An 18,324-nucleotide genomic window follows, 5' to 3' on the forward strand; every position below is an offset into this window, starting at 1 on the left:
CTGCTTTCCTGTCAAAACATTCTCTGGTTGACACCCTCCCATCCGGTTTTTTCCTGGCGCACCTCCACTGAACCATCACTAACTCTACTCTTGGCCTGTGCCACCTCCCTCTACCTTGTCCTAATTCTCCTCTAACTCTCTGCTGCCTTTGACACAGTTGACCACTTTATTCTCCTGTCCTCCCTCGCTGATCTGGGGCTCTCTGGCACTGCTCTTGCCTTGTTCTCCTCCTACCTCTCTGGTCACATGTACCACGTATCGTGGCATCGCTCACCGTCTGCTTCTTGCTGTCTTTTGACAGGTGTCACCCAAGACTGGTCCTTTCATCTCCTCTAAGTGTCTCTCAACCATCTCCTCTTGGATGCAATCGCATCATCTTAAACTCAACCTCTCAAAATCAGACCTTATTTTCTTTCCCCCCTCTTTTATCCCACCACTGATCTCACTATCAATATTCCTCTTGAATCCACCACCCTCTCTCCCTCCTCATCCACCAAGATGAGGTGGCAGTGTGGTCCAGTGGTTATAGTCCAGGGCTTGTAACCAGAAAGTCACCGGTTGACCGTCTGGATTGAGTTAAGTAGGGTACATCTCTGGGGTCTTCAAGTGGGCACCTTCCATCCGCGGTGTTTTGTCGACTAGCCCACGATCCCCCACTCAACTCCACCCAGCTTACTTACATGTACATCAACGTTTGTTTCCTTCTATTGTGCTTGAGATCCCCAACCAGAATCTTTCAGTCTCAACCACAGCCAGTTGCTGCTTCTCTCTGCTGCTTCAGATAAGTTCTTCACTGTGCGACGCAACTCTTGGCCACTAAATCTGACGTCTCTGATTGTAAACCCAGACACTACAAGGCATGCTGATCCAGACCACAAGACAATATCTGGTTGAAGGTTAATGGTGGCAATCTCAGGTGGAAAATAAGCTGTTATCCAACACGTGCCAGCATTTTCCAGTCTCTGGCAGCTTTCAGTTGTCCTGGGCAAGGATTAGTTTTACACCTTTTCTTGGCGGTTGCTCTCCTGGGTGGAGGAATGTTGTCTGTTTTGTATAATGTTTTGATGGAACTGATGGCAACTTATTGGTCATGTTACTCTTGTCTTCCAGTGCTAAGGCCAAAGATCACAGCACCTGGTCATGGTGCCAAGTAAACCATTATTGGCTAAGACCCACCTTACATCCTGTCAAAATGTGCCTTAATGTTGCAGGTGATGAATACAAAGGACATGAGGGATCCTCACCTACCCAGAGGTTTAGGTTTTTGTGGTGATAGGAGAACATCATATGTTGACCGTTTGAGGAAACTGATCCTGCTTTGTTCCATTGAACTGCTCTTTAGTTTGCCGTATTCTACTACTGCTCTTAATTATAACTATTTCCTGTATCTTGCACTTGATTTTACTCTTATAGATATCCATATTCACATTTTTGTAATTGCTTTTATTTTAAATCGTTCTTATCCATTTATCATACTTACTACGTGCTCTTAATGGAATTTACTCTTACAAGCAAACATTTTTACTGTAAGTGTAACTGCTTGTAGTCGAATTAAATGTAAATACTTATTGTAGTCTTTATTTTACTGTTATTTTGAATTCGATCTTATTTTCTGTTGATTTTACTGCACTTTATAACTGCTTGTATCTCTAATATGATATTCTGTTCTCATACTTTGTGTTGTGATATCTTGTAAGAACTGTAAGTTGTCTGATAAGGGTCTGTTAAGAAATAATAATATTAATAAGTCTTCTGTTGGTTCAATAGTATACTGCTGTTATAGCAATCCTGGCCAGAAAAGAGTAAACCTCTAACTTAAAAGAAAAAAGTGTATATATAAATTATTTGCAATGATTATTCGTCTACTTGGGATACATTGTCATTTTTTATTCTTCAAGTTGCATACATACAGTAATAGTTATTGATTTCCTTTACATTTCTATTTTCCCCACAGTTTCATTTCTCGTCTTAGTCATTTAATGTCTAACACCCATTTGAGAGACGGCATCTTATTCTCTCGCTTAGTCTTTGACTTTTATTTTATTATTATTATATATAAATACCCTTTGTTTGCTGATGCTGCCTTGACATCACTGAAGAAGATCACAGTCTCTGGGTGCTGAAGCGCTTTCTTTGTTGTTCTGTCTGCAGATGAGCTCGGTGAAGCTGCTGCGGCCCCGGCTCAACGGGATCCAGTTCAAGCTGACGTTCGAGGAGCAGTTCAGCAACATCCGGCCTGACATCATGAACGTGACCTTCGCGTGCGAGGAGGTCAAGAAGAGCGAGAACTTCACGAGGCTGCTGGAGCTGGTGCTGTTGGTGGGGAACTTCATGAACTCTGGCTCCCGCAATGCACAAACATTTGGCTTCAACATTAGCTTCCTCTGCAAGGTAGGCCCAAGCACACTGAGGAGCAAATGATGGAAATGAAGTGAGGTTGTTCCTAGTTCACATGTTTCATGAATGAATGCTGTGTTTTATTTGATGCAATTCAACTCATTGTTCAGATTGTTTAGGATTAAAGCAAGGTCAGTAATTTCCAGAATGTATTTAGAAAGAGATGCTTTGTGTGCTGCAAGTTATCAAGCTTTAGATAAAACAACAATTTAATATCTGCTCGTGGGTTGAGGTTTTTTGAGGGGATTCATCAGACCCTAGTAATAAAACATGGCACCTTCTCTTCTGAGTCAGGAGCCCATGTAATAAAAAGAGATCATAAATGTTTTCTCTGCAGAACCACTTATAAAGATGTATAGGTATGCTGTAATTGATTGTACAAGACTATCAGTGGCATAAAGTTAGGTTTTCCATAATGAGTTAGTGCCTTGTGCTGTTGACATCTCTTGTTTCTAGCAGCCTGTGTTTATTAGGAGGTTTGAACAGCTATTACCAGTGTCCATTAGATATAAAAAATGATTAATTCAGAGCCTGTGGTTGTCAAAGTGTGCAGTTTGTTGTTGCTACAGTATGCCTTGTGGACCTACTCTTTCCCAAAGCCCTTTCACCCAAGTCTGACATTGCAGTGTCTATCAGGACTTCCTTAACTCCCAGAAGTTTGAAGTTGTAACGTGAGGATCCTTTCATTTCTCCCCACCTTTCTTTGTATCACGTGACCCTTACTCTTTATCAGTAATTTCTAATGATAGTTAAACTGAATCTGTCTACAAATGCACGTCTGTATGCAACACATGGTCGCTCTGTAATGCATTTGCATTTCTGGAGGTCTCCAAATGGGTATGTGAAGTCAACCATTTGGTCCTGTTTAGAGGCCCAAACCTAGCAACTGTCATAACAACCCAGCTGAGCAGAGAGTACCCCCAGGTTATTTGTGCACAACAGTTTTATGATTAAAATCCCCAAATCTGCCTGGGCTAAACAGGTGTCACAGTGACAGGAATGGGGAAAACACATAGCTGCTGCCTTTTGCAGTTATTGAAATGTTAAAGTGGCGGTTTCATTTCAGGAGGATCACCAAACAGGACTGAGCTTGACCAACAATGGTTCTGCATTGGGACTGTGGATTATCGGGTTAGAACCTAACCTGCCTATCAATGTACTTATTTATTTGCATATTTTGTGTCAACAAGCTCAGCAGTAATTACACTCAGTGACACAAATTGCAGTCATCTTCACTTTAACAAGATAGCGAACAAAGGCACCCAACAGGCAGTTACAAGGATGAATTGTCACACATTGCTGCCAAGATGTTTTATAGTCATTTTTTTAAATTTTTTTTTTTTTAAGTGAACTTTTTTCTTTTTTTCTTATTATCACTATCACTTCAGTGTCACAAGCTGTATACAGCCAAGTTTTATATATTCACAAAGCTTTAACTCATGAGTCGGTTTGACTTTATAAGATATTCATGAAACGCAGAATGAAACTGCCACTAGGACCGACATGAAAGCGATGTAAAATCAGTCCTGTTTGTTTCCATTGATTGGGACCCAGTTAACTTTGTGGGCAGACAGATCACGAATATAAGGAACTCATAAACTCCTGAATTTAATTAATTATGGAATAATTCATGATAGAAGATGAGTGGCAGGCTCAAGCAAAATAAATAACATGACAATATAATGTGGATCAACAATGAGTGATTATAATACAGTCCCAAATCAGTAGTTCTTATCATGGCTGTCGCTAGCCGTCAATCATAATATATTTCTATGTCACAGCTTTATATGTAGAATATATCTTGCTTTTTGCTATGGTTGTTTTTATTTTCACATTGCTTGTGCTTCTTATCTTCAAATCATGACATTTTTAATATCCCCAGAAACACACATGAGACTTTTGTGTGTTAGATTTTAAAACAGCAGTGCAGAGACTATAACTAATTTATGTCCAAGGGTTACAAGTCGAAGATAACTGATCTTAATCGGGAAACAAAGCCTTTTATGTTGTGCAATCCTTGCGGCAGAGCTGACCCACGCAGCACATATAAAAAGCATGAACACTTAATTTAGACAACGTCAGAGGGCTCTGGTGAGACACAGGGTTCACAGTCAGGATTGCTGTGTAAGCTGGAAATGTGAGAGATCTCTACAGAGAAGGGTAGATGCTTCAATTACTCTGACAAGAAAAGAGGGTAGCTCCGTGCCCCTTCTGATAGACACGACTGCCACATGACCGAATAATAGGTAACTGCACTGTGTACCTGTAATCAATGTGAGACCTACTGACGTGCGTGTTAGATACTGTATTTCTTATTTAGTGCAAGGAATGTACTGTACCTTTAGTCCTGCATACATCGCTCCTGCTAATTCCATAGGATTTAATGTTGTCCAGTTCACTATAATATAATTCAGTTAAGTTGATTAAGTGAGTGTTATTCTGCAACTTAATTAGCATCACTCATTCATTAAAGAAAGACAATTGTTACTTTTGAAAGTAGTTTATTCAAAGCTACGACGCACTCAATTGGTCATTTGAGCTCAAGTAGACCAGATTCTGGGCAGGGGTTTACTCCATTTGTCGCTGAGGATTCATTAACTACATGCGTTGGAGGAAAAAAAAAAAGGTTCCAGTTTAGATGATGTGTGCATCTGATAACATCTTTAAACTCCTTTCTTGAATGTTTTGACTGGACAATATCAGTGTCTAACAATAAGACATTGATACATACTTTAAAAACATTTGCCAAATAATTGACTTTTTTGTTCTAGTAGTTTTACTTTTGAAAGTAGAAATTATTGCAAGTCCAGTGATAATAAATGTTTAATGTATATTGTCCAAGTATCGTGGGTCCTGTCTCTCACCACTGCAGTGCAAGTTTTCAGAATTTTCTGGGGATCCCCTTGGGTTCCTGTTTGACAACCACTGCCTTAAATAGATAAACACAGTAGTTAATTAAATGTTTTAATTTTTGGGGGGTGTGAACAAACTTAGTGAAAAGAAAAAAACACACAAACGTATGCTTATAGCATGCCAAAAAGTATTTAATTATTTTAATTTTTTTCCTGTGTAATCAAATTCTGGATAATGTGGAATTCTGTAGTGTGTCGTGCTGGTTGAAACGCAGTGCACTTACATTATTTAGAACCATCAGAATGCTGAGGTACTGTAGGTACAAAACTGCTTAAACTGCATAATGACTTAAATGTAAAACTAATTATCTATTTATTAGATTTGCTTTCTGTTTTTTTTATTTTTAGAGAGCACTGACATAATTAAAGCTTCAGAATCTTCTGCTTTGCTGTTGCAGTGTTCAGTGCAACTCAAACCAATTATTAATTTCCCTTCATTCTCCCATCCAAACAATATGTGTGAGCATGACCTAACCTCCTCCTGTTTTGGTCCGGGCCCAAAGTAAATGTAGGTAAAGCGATTTATATCCTGCCTAATTTCCAGATGATGACATTTTTACTTCTTCCCATTTTAACACAATTGCCGGCTGCTGTGTCCGCCAGAGTTTTTATTAAAGGCAGAATTGAAAGCAGTTATGTTTTTTCAGAGCTGATTGTTAAATTGGGTGCATCTCTTTATCTAGATTTTGGTTCATCAACAGCCTGATACAGATAGCCAGATCACTTTTAAAATGCTGCACAAGTTGATCGCCCCTCTTATCCAGTAGTAGTTCTTTGAAAATAACGTTTATTTTCATTTAAGACAGTGTCACATGCTTTATTTTCACAATCATTTTCTGGTTTTCATTTTTAAAAGGTACAGAGTAAACATTATAATAATACAACCATACGAGGAGGCATTTAAGTTAAGGTGCAGTATATACATGAGGCTCCAACTAGGTTACCAGGGTGAATAATCAATCAGTGGATGCATAATTGAGGCAAGCAAAATAAAAGCCATGGTGATCAATAACCTCTAGTAACATTTTTTTTCAGCCTTCTTCCCTAAGTTTGCCCCTACACCTTTTTTCTTACCTCATTTCTGATTACTACTGTTGTATCTATATATATTAAAACCAAAAAAATTCAAATTGAAATGGCCTGACTTCAGTAGAATCTAACTATGCTGCTATTATTATTATTATTATATTTATTATTATTATATTTTTATTATTATTATTATTATCATATTGTTTCTATTTTAAAGCACTTTACCAATGCAAGGTGAGATAATATTTAGAAAAGGCTTCAGATTAACACACCGTCAGATGGTTCGGCAATTTTTCCAGGAGTTTAGCTTGTATTTCAAAAAAAAAAAAAAAAAAAAAAAAAAAAGGTTCTGTACAACTTTGTTTTTGTGTCCTGTAGGAAACATTTACAAAGAAATTGACTTTTGGTCTCTCTGATCTGTGCTGAATTCAAACATAGATTCTCCTTAGTAGTTATTGTTGCTGTATTCTGACCATCACCAGCTCAGGAAATAAAGGGCATGCAGTTCTTTTAAGATCCAGTTAACTTTAATCTTTTTGAACGAAGAAAATCCAGCCCAAATGTTTTGGACGCTTGGCTTTCTGTCATAGAAGTGAAGAAAAAAAGTTACTTCTGTAGCATACATCTGACATGTTTCAGGAAAAGTGGACTCTGAGGAATCCACACAAAGACTTTACCAACTTCAAATAAAATGAAAATAACCTTGTGGGAAAAATCCTTTTTCTTAATAACAATGGTTTTCAAAGCTCAGAGAAGGTGGTTTTAAATTAGATATGTTCATTACAACAAAAGTTTCGTCTGAACCATTTGGGACAAGCTTAACAAATAATAGATTGCAGACGTGCACACAATATATTGCATATAACTAAAACATTACAAAGTGTTAAATGTCTAAGTAAAGAAACTTTCTGGCTGTGTGTATTTAGGGGCAGAATAAAACTTATTAGAAATAAAAACAAAAACTCAAACATATTTTTGTGATAGTTAACTTTGATTTGATTGATCTATAGAAAAATAAAACTAAATACAGCTACTGAAAAAAAAAAAATAATTTGTGACATTTGCAAGGTCTTGCAAATCAATCATCTAACATTGCTTATGAGTCTTTTTGGTGTATTTATGCCTGCAAAAATATGCAAAATGCCAGGGAAGGTCTTATTTAGTGATTTAAAGAATCACAGTTTAAGCTGATTTAATAGACTATACTATGAGTTTAATGGAACCCACATGAGCTTGTTACCTACTGTTTACACTGTGACTAATCAAGCTGATAGTAAAACATGGAATGGGCAAAACTGCTATACAATATGAGTCTTATTTCCATCACTGATAAAGCCATCTGTTTTTTCACAGATTAGATATATAGCTATAGACTGGGCTTGATTAACTTAAATGCAGTACTACAGTAGCATGTCACTGTAGCTTGTCCACAGCCAGATAATTTGTTCTGACCTTTGAAAGCTATACCTTATAGACTGACTGAAGGATACTACAATATTATGCATTTGTTGTGTTGTATGTTCTGTGAATCTACAGTAGGTCTTGAGGCCCTATTTCTGCTATTGATACCTTGATATACCTTGACGGAAATGGATGTTTTAAACTTGAGGAGTGACCTAAGCTAACGCTTCTTGAACCTGGCTTTACAAACAGCTCACAAAGTGTTGTTTCTTTTTGAGTGTGACAGTTTCAACCAACTTAACGCCCCTAGCAGTGGACCCTCATTGCTGCTCAACTCGGCTCTAGTGGTCAGGAAAGTGGTCATTTAAAGGGAATCTAATCAGAGCTATCAGAAGATAACAGCGGTCCAAGGCATTGCCCGAGGCTAATTGCTTTGCTATTGTCAAACCTGCATGAGAGACACTCTCTGTTTTTTGTTACTGAGATTTAACGATTTCAAAGGGGGAAGCTTCTCAAAGGTTTCAGGTGGTGCCTTTACAGAATAATAAAATAATTAAAAAAAAAAAACATAGGCAGCCCTAAAGTGAACCTGAATGTAAAGCAACAAACTATGAACTAATACTTTGAGCCCAGACTATATTTGTGCAGTGGACAGGATATGATTCCATCCAAACAAACTTTTTTCAAAGCATAGAAAATGCACAAGATTAGTGAAAGCCATGATCACCTCTTTGTTTTTTGCTTATGACTTATTTAAAATTAAAATCTGTACAGTAGTCAGTAAGTCTCAGTTTCACAACGTAATCAACCACCAGATGGTAATTAACTCAATCAGAGTTCTATTTCTTAAAACAGAGATTAAACCCAATCTTTATTTTCTAACAGGTTATACTTTTCTTTTTTTGTTAGCCCTCCATCTTCTCATATTAGTTTCCTTATCCCTTATTGAATTTAACATTTCTACTGCAGGGTGTGCAAGTTTTCCATCCCTCTCTGTATTTTGATATAAATCATGCTTTTTTGTCATTGATCTAAAACATAAGCACTTCGTAAGCTCATTGACTTGAAGAAATTTGAAATGGAAGATTTGAAAATCCAGTGACATGCAGTACAGTGCCCAAAAAGGATTCTACTGGACTTGTCAATGACAAATGGGATGCAATGCCGTGCACTTCATTGTGAGAAGCAAAGTGACAGCCCTTCTGTTAGGTACTGCTGACTGTGCAGCGCTTCTCAATAAACTACTGTAGCTCTTACCTGAGGTCACTACGTGGTCTGAAGCAGTGTTCTCTAGCTGGAACCTCTGGTCTGGTCAGTCTGAAATGGCACTTTACCTCATAACAGATGATCCGATGATCTCAAAACATTCCCCAGACTTCTGTCTGCACTGAATTGGAAGGGGAACATCATGTAATCTGACTGCCTTTGGGGTTGGTATGAGATTCGAGTCAAGCCTGCTGATGAGATCTTGACTGTGCAGTTGTTTTTCTAAAGCACCCTAAATAGATGGTGTCTGGCATGCTTTGATAAAGAGTTTTAATCATGTCTTACAGAAGTGTGGGTTTGTATGAGTTAGAAATTAAATGTAAGGCATGGTGGTGTGTGTGTGTGTGTTGGTATGCACCCAGAGCTATTTGTAGCATTACTGGTACTTAATAAAATGTACAGCTTATTACATATTTCATTTACTGTGTTATCTAATCTGCAACAATTACTAAAAACAAACGTCATTTGCTCAAACTCCTAATGCATACACGATGGCAATATGCTTTTTTTTTTTTTTTCAGACTTTAAGACTTTTCCACCTTGCAAAAAGGTATTTAGAAAATAAAATCAGTAAAGGACCACAGCTTTTTCAGATAAGGTATATGGACTGTGTATATGGACTTTGATCAAAACAAAATAAAATACATAAACCCTGCAACTCCTTTCTACATACTGTATGAAGCTGTTGTTTGTGAATGGACCAAGAAGTTTACGACAGGCTGTGCCTTTTTCAGTAATTAGTAGATATACTGTCCCTTTAATTTTCACACATCAGAAATAGATGTATAACGTGAAACCAGTATTCAGCTTGGTTAAGTTGTCAGCGGTGTTTGTTACTTGCAGTATGATCTATGGCACTTTATATTGTAGCTGAAGCTGTAGATCATTTTTTTGGTGTGTTTTGTGTTTTTTTTTTTTTTATAACAGTTCCACATAAACTAATTTAAAGTTAGGCATCGACAATCATAAATTAAAACAAAGAGAGAATAAGATAAAATTGCAAACAGAATTGAGATATTCCTTCATGATTGAAAATAGATAAAGGCAAGAGAATAAATGTTTATCCCTGAATGCAATCACAAACTTTAATTGTCCCCTGTCCAATTAAAAAAAAAAAATAAAAAAAAAATAATAATAATAACACAGATCTGTTGATTTTATTGGCTGTATTCTGCATAGAGTGTTGAATTGCACTAATGATCTCACAGCATGCATCTCCAATATCATAGTGATCACAGTAGGGAAGGAATATAGAACAAGGTTTTTTGATTTTGGCATGCAGTACATAGATACCCCATTTCACACCACAGTACGTTTTTTTTTTTTTCTTCTAATAACTTTTTTTACGAGACTATTTACATATATTACATGTTTCATTGTTTAAAGCTTTGGTGCGCTGTGCACATCCTCGAGGGTTATCAGAGAAGAGCCATTTGTTTTATTCAGCTCCTAAAATGCATAGTAGTCAGCAGCTTGAGCAGAATACTAGTTAACCTTTACCAGTCCATCTGGGCTACGTGGAAGTGAGCTTTTGTTGCCACTTAAACTTGTGACCACCTGCAGTTTTGACTTAAACAATCTGCTTAGTCTTTTGTCCAGTGTGGCTGTTTGCAAGCCATCTTGGAGATTGGTCTTGTTCCCCTGATTTTTCTAAAGTGGACAAATTGCATTCTGTGTTGTATTTAATTTGCTTAGATGACAACTGCATGTCACTGGACATATCTGATCAATAAGCTGGTGTTTATAATCGACTGTGACAATGGAATTATCATTGCATGTGCTAGGATTACGAGAAGTTTTACCAGTGCCCCAGGCTGCTCACTTAGTAAAACCACCCCCCCCTTGGAGCACAGGGCAAGTCACAGAAAGGCAGTTGGAGTCTTGCTTGTGCCAATTTGCAGGTCTTGGAGAGAGACCCACAGGGAGGTTATAAAGGAAAGTATGTTTGCCTCATCTCTCCTCTGCGACACTTTCCCAACACTTAGTGATGAGTGCGCTGCACACTTCTATTAAATATATCTAAAACAGAATTCCGCGGAATAGCTTTATAGAATGAATATTTTTGTACTGCTGAGATGAAGACCTGCGGAGCCCCTTTTTTGGTGAATTTCAACTTTTAAAATTGGAGAAGGCAGGCATGCACTAAGCCTGCCTAGGTAGTCACTACAGACCTAATGTCTTTATGGTAATCACAAAGACTTTAAAATACAATGTCTTTACGCCTGTTCTATTACTGTGCTGCATGTTATCAAGGAAAGCAATGCTTTGTAAACACCCCATGGCAGAGCAAGTGCACAACTCAATTTTGTTTAAATAAAGAGAATAACATTAGGATTCGTGTGCAGTGTCGAGACTGGCAAGCAGCGCTGCTTGTTTTGAAATATGCACTAGAGCGTTCATGATTGCTTCCATATTAACTGTTCTGTGGATGTACTTTTGAGATAAAGAAGGAAACAATAGTTGTTTCAGAGCAGATGATAATTTGCAGGTGCTGCTGAGCTGAGAACTGATTACATCCTGAGTAATAGGGGATCCTGCTTGTCAGGGGACTGACAGAATCAGAATTCATTTAATCAGTATGAGAATTCAAATGAGGGTAGTGCCACCTTGGAGCACTGCCACCTAATACTTGAAGTGGAATGTAAAACCTTTAGGAACCATTCCAAGGATTTTTAAGTGACTTTTTGACATGTCTTTTGGTATCACTGCAGGTATGGTAATTCCAGACTGCTACAAAAACATCCACGTTTACCTTATAAAAGGACATTTTACATATTTTTTTCTTCAGATATTCTAAGATGTGTACCCGCTTTCTGTTTATGTATTTTTACTCAGAAAATCAAGACATGGGATGTGTTTACCAGGTTTTATGAATGACACATTTAAGAAATATACAGAAACTAGTTACCGTAAACAACTTTTTTTTTGTTTGTTTTGTTAAGGTGGAACCACACAAACGGATTTATTTATTTATTAGTTTATTAGTAATTTTGTAAGGAAACTGTACAAACAAATTCTGTCACCACAATAATGTTACTATATCTTTACCCCAACAAGAAGAGGGTCAGTGATATTGAAACTGGCTGGGCAGTACCCTTCACCAGGTAATATAGCTGGCATTCTGTGTTGTGGAGATTTTTGAGATTTCTGAATGATATTAACAGCAGACTTTGAGATAATGCCTTCGTATTTGGAAAACCCTTGTATTCTATCATGAATGTTCCATTATAGGTCCGGTAAACATGAACTGTTTGACTGCCATGTTATTTTAATCTCTATCCATGTCAATTATACAGGCAGATTGTGTTTTCAATTATTATTTTTTTTTAATTTTACTTCAGGTTTTCAAACTATTTTAACAGATGCAATTCCCCTTACCTTTTGTCCCCTAGGACGCTCACCTAATGGTATATGTTCCTGAAAGATGTACAAATAAAGACAGTCCTAAATAGTTCTACAATCTAAAAATGTATATATATATATATATATATATATATATATATATATATATATATATATATATATATATATATTATATATATGCACTGTACTGTATATCCTATCTTCTAATGAATAGGATTTCATTGGTTTATGAGTTTGCTGGAGCATTTTGTCCTAATGGCAGTGAGGTTTTCTTGGTGGGTTAAAGCTAGGTATGTAATATAAGTTCTGATGGTCTCATTTAAAGCTTGCAGTGTAACAAAACAGATGAAGATAAACATTCTTTGGAAGAAAGCAGCTGCTGCATGGGCTTCCTTAATGGAGTAATCAATTTACACATTCCTAGTTTGGATTTAATTATTTTTTTAACAGCAATTCATTCTACCTGAGAACAATCCCCTTTTCTGTCTCTTCCCCTTGACTAAGGTACAAAGGAATGTTGAGGCTAAAAGCTTTATTGATCATGAGACCCGTTGAATTGGTAATTAATTGCTCCCATGTGCTTTGATAGATACACCTCCATTGTTTATATTTCATAATGATAAATGGTTCCCTCACCTTCTGTATAATATAAGGTAATCATACATCATTATAACAGATTGACAAAGACAGCACTGTGTGACACAGCTCTCAATGGGAGGGGGTTAGCTGTCAGTCATTGGGGTTGGGGTGGGAAAAGGGTCCCTAGAAATGTGGCTTGGTGCATTGTCACAGATCACAGATGAAACAGCTACAGGTGTTGGATTAATAAGGACCCAATCCGTTAGTGAACCATTTCATAACGTTATTAGTTATGCTACAGAAACACATTAATATGCATGTGGTTATTAATCTTTAAGCATAATTACATGTTGCTCTAATGATTATTACAAGTAGAATAACAATATATTATAACTTCTCTGTTTTTTTTTCATTTGAAAAGTGAAAGCATTAAAGCTGCACTTCAGTGTTTGGGAGTTAAAGGGTATGCAGTCATCTTAAGAACAAGGTAATAGGGTAGCACCTTTTGTACACACCACTTAATCAAACTCTGCTTTGTAGCTGTCTTGCTAGAGCAATCAGACTCTAATTGGAGCTGTGTTTCAAAATTATGCAAACAAGTTAACAGTTTGCATGCTACTGGTATATTAGTTATGTCAGCAAGATTATTTTAGAATCAGCAAGGCCTGTTTAACCATGTATTTTACTGTAAATTAGTTATTATTCTGTTTCTTTCCATCTTATACCATCAGAATCTGCATTGATGTAACTATCTCTTAGAGAAAGTACAATTGAGCACTGGATTAATTTAGGCTTAGGTGACTGACTTTCATGTTTAGGCTAACTAATGATCTAGTTCAAATACAAAATGTATTTATTTTATGCTTCCTTTCTTTATACATTTATTCTGTTTGGAGGCAGTTCCTAAGCAAATTTATACAGTATGTGTTTTTCTTTGGGTTCCATATACACACAGTCATGTATTCAGTGTTTTCCTGTTACAGTATTTCTTCATGTTGAACAGCTCTAGATTCAACATAAAAAAAAAAACTTTGCAATGTAGGGTTACAATCTTGCAAGCAGGATATGTGCAATCATTGTACCTGCAACCAGGTTAAAAACAAGATTGCTGTATGTATTGGTCACATCACTTGCTGTCAACATTCAGAGGATGTGCAGTGTACTGTGCAATTGAGCTAAGGGATGTGGAAGTGTTCCTATTTCACAAACCAGTCACTCTGAAGTTAAGACTTGACAGCAGTCAATCTCTTTTAGTTGGAGTGGGAGAGATAGTTACTCAGCCCCACTGCCCTTCTTAATACAACCCTGGAGCTGTTATAGAACTCCCTTACTCCTGCTGTCCTGTTCACTCCGATCTGGGTAGCATTTCCCTCTCAAGTGGAAACAAGCTTTTGGGTTCAAGTATGCATCATATGTAAATTTACCTTTAAGACAAATCTAAAAAATAAAAGGGCAGTATACATACATATTGTACATGCTGTATGTCAGATACAGGTAGCTTTCACTCTATTTACAATATGATGGTGATGGTTGCATATTTAGGCTCATTGAAAGTTCAGATGAAATCAAAAGACTCCTTACATTTCTGACTAATGGAAGGCCAGAATGAGATCCAGCATGGATTAAACGATTTACAAGGGGAATCTCTGTTTCCCCCTTAGGCTCTGTCTATTTCTTTGCAGCACTGCTTCTGTAATTGTCAGGAATAACTTTTTGGTTTTTTTTGTGGTAATGGTAAGGATGAGCATGGCTTCAGTAGCAATGCTTGTCTGCTCACCAGGTCAACACTTCAGGATGTTTTCTCCCTTTACTGCTGCTTGTGAAAAAGAGCTGCAATAAATTGTTAATATTGTTATTGTGCAAGACAACTGAGTGTATGATTCATCTTTCACATGGTCCGTGTTGCAGGAGAGTCTAATGTGTTTTAATGTGAAAGAATGACATTAATAGCATTTGTTTTGATAATAAAAGTGATTACAGTGTTCATTTTGGTTGTGAAGCATAATAGTAGGGATAATAACAATGATCTCATAAAACTCTGTTGAACATATAGACCCAGTAGGCTTGACAGCGTGGAATATAAAGACATTTTGTTTCATAAAGGCTGCTTGTCTCAATATATATAAAAAAAAAAAAAAAAACAACAATGTGTATTTTATTCACGTGGAGTAATTGTGATGGAAATCTAATTCCTTGACATTTTTCCCAGTTTCTCCAGATCCCTGACAGTTAATTGTTAATATTGTGCTTCCTGCTGATAAATGTTTATCTAAACTCGGTAAAACACCTTATTGCTTTGTATACAGTAACTCCCTTCAAGCCACATATTCATTTTCGTGCTGCAAAGGGGCAGGCTTCATTCTCGTGTTGGGATGTGCTCTGTTAAAAACAACGTTTAAAACAAGCTGGGGGGTGTTTAGCAAACAAACATGAGCCAAAAGGGGGCATACAGTATTGCATTCTCAGAAAAGAAACAAACGACCCGCCCCTTGATTGCTACTTATGAAGGCATTAGCTGCGTTATTGCTCAGACACCAATATCACCTTTAGTGAAATTCCAGGTGAAAAGCTAACAAATTACAGTTATTAAAAAACACAAATGTTTACATAAAATATACCCATCCCCCCAGAGAAATGTTTGAACTGCTGTTATAAATTATTATCCGTGTTTGACATAAATCCAATGCTGGATTCATTCACCCTTAAAAATAAAGTCCCTTGTGTTTTCCAAACTGTCATTGAAAATACCTTACAGTGCCTGCAAGTGATTTATTTCTTAATATCTTGAGCAGCGTGACTTGTTGTTGATGTGTATTCCATGAATCTATCATTCATGTTTACTGCACTGTATGTGCAATGCCACAATACAGTAGGACAGGTCAAAAACCATGTGCCGTGTTTAATATGCCATACGACTAGTCAGTAGCCAATGCTGCAGTACAGTAAGTAAGCAGGATATTGTTCAATTGTTAAATCAATCTGTGGAAATATTCATGCTCAAGAACAAATGCTTTACAAAAGGTGTAAGACCTCCAAGGGATCTAGCCATACATCATGTTGGTTATACAATCAATGTCTGTCTGTCTGTTGCTCTTGTTATATCTGTTCAGCAACATAGTCATACATTTTGAACATTACAAATGTTATTCTTTTCAAGCTGGTCCGGATACTGTGGCACAGCATCCAAAATACATTTTCTTCAGTAGCTATAGTAACCTGCTTGTATGCCCCTTTACAGTCAAGCACATACTTGACTGTATAAGTTTGTATTGATAAATGTGTTTGAGTGTATCCCTAGGAAACTCAAAGCCGTCTCAGTGATTCAAAATGGTTTTGCCATTCAATGCAAAGTTTGTTATAAATAGAGCTGCATCACCACGTTTGTTTGATTCTTTTTTTTTTTGTTTTTGTTTGCAGCTTCGAGACACCAAGTCTGCTGACCAAAAGACGACCCTGCTGCACTTTCTGGCTGATATGTGCGAGAAGAAACATTCAGACATTCTGAAGTTTACTGATGAGCTGACACACGTGGAGAGTGCCAGTAAAGGTAAATGGAGAATATACTTAGTTTTGAGGCGGAGTCATTTAGTAAGCCACCCAGTTGTAATCTGTGTGGTAAACCGGTGAAGTTGGGTTGCTGTTGTTATTAAAATGTCAACACAATCACACACGAAGCAGATCCAAGGTATTTTATTTAGCTTGGATTTTTTGGGTTCTCCCTGTAGTCTATATGTTCTGTCTAGTATTAGTTATACAGCCCACTCTTAAGCCTGTATCTATGTTATATGCAGCCACTGTACTTGGTTAGCTAGTTTCTTTGCATAGATCTACAGCTATGAAGCTTTAATGTTTGGCTGTCCAGCGCACACTGGAATCTGATATGGCTTGTGCGTGTTTCGGGAGCTTTATGTTCCTCTACTGCAATTGTTTGTCCTTTTATTGTTCTAACCCATGCCTGACATGAACAGTAAAACTCTCACTGCTGCAGACAGGCTAAAAGAATTGAATCTATTCAGTCTTGAACAGCGAAGACTAAGCAGCAATCTGATTCAAGCATTCAAAATGTCGACCCAGGGGACTTTTTTGACCTGAAAAAAAGAAACAAGGACCAGGGGTCACAAAAGGAGATTAGATAAAGGGGCATTCAGAACGGAAAATATGAGGCATTTTTTTACACAGAGAATTGTGGGCATCTGAAACCAACTCCCCAGTAATGTTGTTGAAGCTGATACCCTGGGATCCTTCAAGAAGCTGCTTGATGAGATTCTGGGATTAATAAACTACTAACAACCAAACAGGCTTAATGGCCTCTCATGTTGTAACCTTTCTTATGTTCTTAACAACTTCCCCATTACATCTTCATTGAGCCAAACTCTCATAGACACCTTGATACCTTGGATCCTCATTTCTATAAGCATTTCTACTTGAGCCACTCATTAAGACAAGTCATGTATTTATTTGAGCTTTCTTTCGGCGCATGCTATTATTTTTGGGGAATTAACATGGTGTATATGCTGATTAACACCATCAGTGGCAAGCACTAAGAAAAAGTTGTTGAGTGTAAATGAAAGTAGCTGTGAGCTGACACGTCCATACTGTGTTATTGTTTTCTTGCTGTGTTAATATTAAGATAAATAATAGTAATAATAAGTGTACCTCTTATTAAAAATAAAACTGCGTTAAAAATTAAATAGTGATAAAGTAAGAGGTATCAGGACCCTGTGATTTATTTGACATCTGATTGGGTTTTTAGGGGCTTATTTTTTTTAAGCTAGCTTCCTAAAAGATTATCTTTGGTCATTGATTTCGCAACATCCATATAAATAAATACTGAGGGTCAGAGGTGTGCTTTTTAATCCAGCATTTAGCCCAGCAATGTTGCACACACTGACCTTGAGATTTTTGCCTTTTGCTTTTTTATTTTGTATTCCTCCATCTGGAATCCTTCCTGGTTTACAAGACACGTTTGATTAATCCTTTATTGGTTTTCTCCTGTGGCTAGCACTTAAACTTGCTGCTTTGAGGATTTTTACAGTTTGATTTAAATCCTCTAGTGTTTTATAGGTCCGCTCAGGGGATTAGACCAACCAGGGTTAGGGAACTTTAATTAAAACTGTTGCATCCGATGGAATAAAACTTGTTAATGACCAGGAATCCACTGTTAATCCTGGCATTTTGTATACATCTTGCACTGCCTTCAGCTTAAACATTATTCTTGGAGATAATGTATTGTATGATTTTAATGGACAAAAGAAGAGGTATAATGGTGCTTTGGGGAGCAATGTGTGTACCCCTATTTAGGAATGCAGTTTGTTTAATTACAGAGCTCCATGAGGCAGCACAACTGACGATCCAAAATTCCAAGTGTAGAATTACC

At 37.1% G+C, this 18,324-nt stretch overlaps 1 protein-coding gene across 1 annotated transcript in view; it reads left to right on the forward strand.

Annotated features, from left to right (window-relative positions):
- Positions 1 to 18,324, forward strand: part of LOC121295178 (protein diaphanous homolog 2-like) — a 385,994-nt gene that overhangs the window by 246,069 nt on the left and 121,601 nt on the right. Inside the window, 2 exon segments of the mRNA XM_041219584.1 lie at positions 2,152 to 2,391; positions 16,365 to 16,494. Of these exon segments, the coding sequence (XP_041075518.1) occupies positions 2,152 to 2,391; positions 16,365 to 16,494 (370 nt within the window).

Source organism: Polyodon spathula, chromosome 20 (assembly GCF_017654505.1).
Source record: "Polyodon spathula isolate WHYD16114869_AA chromosome 20, ASM1765450v1, whole genome shotgun sequence".
In the NCBI taxonomy this organism is placed as follows: domain Eukaryota; kingdom Metazoa; phylum Chordata; class Actinopteri; order Acipenseriformes; family Polyodontidae; genus Polyodon; species Polyodon spathula.